Source organism: Leuciscus leuciscus (genome assembly GCF_965113295.1).
Source record: "Leuciscus leuciscus genome assembly, chromosome: 17".
Taxonomy (NCBI): domain Eukaryota; kingdom Metazoa; phylum Chordata; class Actinopteri; order Cypriniformes; family Leuciscidae; genus Leuciscus; species Leuciscus leuciscus.
The window spans coordinates 1312501-1315000 of NC_138741.1; the positions used below are offsets into that span (position 1 = coordinate 1312501).

Genomic DNA, 2500 nt, shown 5'->3' on the forward strand with positions numbered 1-2500 from the left:
ATGAAGTCAAGTCAAGTCAAGTTTATTTGTATAGCGCTTTTCACAATACAGATTGTATCAAAGCAGCTTCACAGTATTAAATTAAAATAATACAACAAAGTTTGTTTCAAGAGGAATTTATTGATTGATAAAATTAAATTAAATATCCCCAAAATATCCCCAACTGAGCAAGCCAAAGGCAACAGTGGCAAGGAACCGAAAAACTTCATCAAGTGACCTAATGGTGTCCTAAAACTCCATCAGGTGACCTAATGGAGAAAAAAAACCTTGGGAGAACCCAGGCTCAGTCGGGGGCCAGTTCTCCTCTGGCATTTATGAGCTAGAGGCCGGATTGTAGTTTGAACTGTGGGATTATATGAATGCCTGGTTGAAGAGATGCGACTTTAATCTAGTTTTAAACTGGGAGAGCGAGTCTGAGCAACGAACAGTATCAGGAAGACTATTCCAGAGTTTTGGACACTTCATGAACACTTCTTCATAAACACTTCTTCATGAACACTTCTTCATAAACACTTCTTCATAAACACTTCTTCATGAGAGTGGAGTAGCACTGCTCTCTTCTCCTCTATTGTGTCGTATATCCGAGAGAAACGCTTCAGGAACAAGAACAGATGTGGGCGGGGCTTGATTGTGTCTGTGTGGAATTGATTGGATGGTTGTGGTTTGCTATTGGCTGATATCCTGTGAGTGACAGGTTATAGCCCCGCCCACATCATCAGAGAACAGATGTTATTTCACTCCTAAATCAACGCAAATAAAGTCCATTTCATTTATATAGTGCTTTAGATCATAACAACTGCGTCAAAGCAGTAAATCTTCAAAATAAATCAAAGGAAAGAAATTATATTTTATAATATACACGCATTGTGACATTAGTTTCATTACAATCAAGTAGATTTAACAACACATTCTGAAGACAAACTGCATTATCTGAATTATGAATTATGATTGTAAGTTTATGTCATGATAGAGTTTTTTTTTTTCTTGTGTTTTTTGGGGTGAAATATGATCTGATGTGTTCCTTCTCTTATTGTTTTGTCATGTTCATGGCTGTATTATTGTGAGTCTCACACTAGAGGGCGTCCTGATGTCATCAATGATCATGTGACTTCTGTGTGCTTGCTCATATTTTACACACTAACTTGTGTGTGTTTTTTTCTTTTGTGTGTGTGTGTGTCTGTGTGTGTCTGTCTGTGTGTGTGTCTGTGTGTGTGTCTGTGTGTGTGTCTGTGTGTGTGTCTGTGTGTGTGTCTGTGTGTGTGTCTGCGTGTGTGTCTGCGTGTGTGTCTGCGTGTGTGTCTGCGTGTGTGTGTCTGCGTGTGTGTCTGCGTGTGTGTGTCTGTCTGTGTGTGTGTCTGCGTGTGTGTGTCTGTGTGTGTGTGTGTGTGTGTGTGTGTGTGTGTCTCTGTGTGTCTCTGTGTGTGTGACTGTGTGTGTGTGTGTGTGTGTGTGTGTGTGTGTGTGTCTGTGTGTCTGTCTGTGTGTCTGTCTGTCTGTGTGTGTCTGCGTGCGTGTGTGTCTGTGTGTGTGAGTGATTGTGTGCGTGCGTGTGTGTGTGTGTGTCTGTGTGTGTGTGTCTGTGTGTGTGTGTCTGTGTGTGTGTGTGTGTGTGTGTGTGTGTGTGTGTGTGTGTGTGTGTGTGTGTGTGTGTGTGTGTGTGTGTGTGTGTGTGTGATTGCGTGCGTGTGTGTGTGTCTGTGTGTGTGAGTGATTGTGTGCGTGCGTGCATGCGTGTGTGTGTGTGTGTGTGTGTGTGTGTGTGTGTGTGTGTGTGTGAGTGATTGTGTGCGTGCATGCGTGTGTGTGTGCGTGTGTGTGCGTGTGTGTGTGTGTGTGTGTGTGTGTGTGTGTGTGTGTGTGTGTGAACAGAACGCACACAGGTGGAGTGTGTCGGTCAGCGGGTGACGGATGCTCAGACTGCAGACTCCAGACGGGACAGCAAGAACAGACAAGACTTCGTCAGGAAGAACATTGAGGTACGAGTGGATCCGTCAGGCGTGTGTGTGAGGAATGTACGGGATATACTGACGGGAACAGGGACGGGATATACTAAAGGGCTTTGTTATTAAATAATTACTCAGTAACGAGTTGACGTCACAGCCGTGAGTGTGATGTTGAGAGGTGGCCTCAGGGGGAGGGGCTTCCTCCTTCTGCAGAGCGTTTGATTGGACAGAAATGCACAGAGTGCATGATGATGTCATCAAGAGTTTTGGTCTGTTTTCCCACCATAGACAAACTGTGAAATCTGCATATGATCTGCTAAAGGCTTATTATTCATATTTCAGCACAGATTAGCTCAGTATGAAAGCTTGTTTCTGGAATAAAAGGTGCTTGCAAGTTTATATCTCACAATTCTTAGGAAATAAAGTCAGAATTATGAGATAAAGAGTCGCAATTATCTTTTTTATTTTTTATTCTGCGGCAGAAACAAGCTTCCACAGTCATGAACTAGAGTCAAGAGGAGGAGTCACACACACACACACACACACACACACTGAAC

General features: G+C 43.2%; 1 protein-coding gene and 1 long non-coding RNA gene across 8 annotated transcripts in view; both read left to right on the plus strand.

Annotated features, from left to right (window-relative positions):
- fsip1 (fibrous sheath interacting protein 1) overlaps nucleotides 1-2500 on the plus strand; it is a 27994-nt gene that overhangs the window by 9300 nt on the left and 16194 nt on the right. For all 7 annotated transcript variants that reach the window (XR_014199086.1, XM_082142448.1, XM_082142449.1 and 4 more), the window contains exon 9: nucleotides 1870-1976. Coding sequence is in view for 6 of the 7 variants with exons in the window: in XM_082142448.1 (XP_081998574.1) it covers nucleotides 1870-1976 (107 nt within the window). In the remaining variant the exon portion in view is untranslated. The remainder of the gene's footprint in view (nucleotides 1-1869; nucleotides 1977-2500) is intronic.
- The window catches only part of LOC309478768, a 1103-nt gene continuing 616 nt past the window's right edge, over nucleotides 2014-2500 (plus strand). The window contains exon 1 of the long non-coding RNA XR_014199097.1: nucleotides 2014-2453. This is a non-coding gene — a long non-coding RNA (uncharacterized lncRNA). The remainder of the gene's footprint in view (nucleotides 2454-2500) is intronic.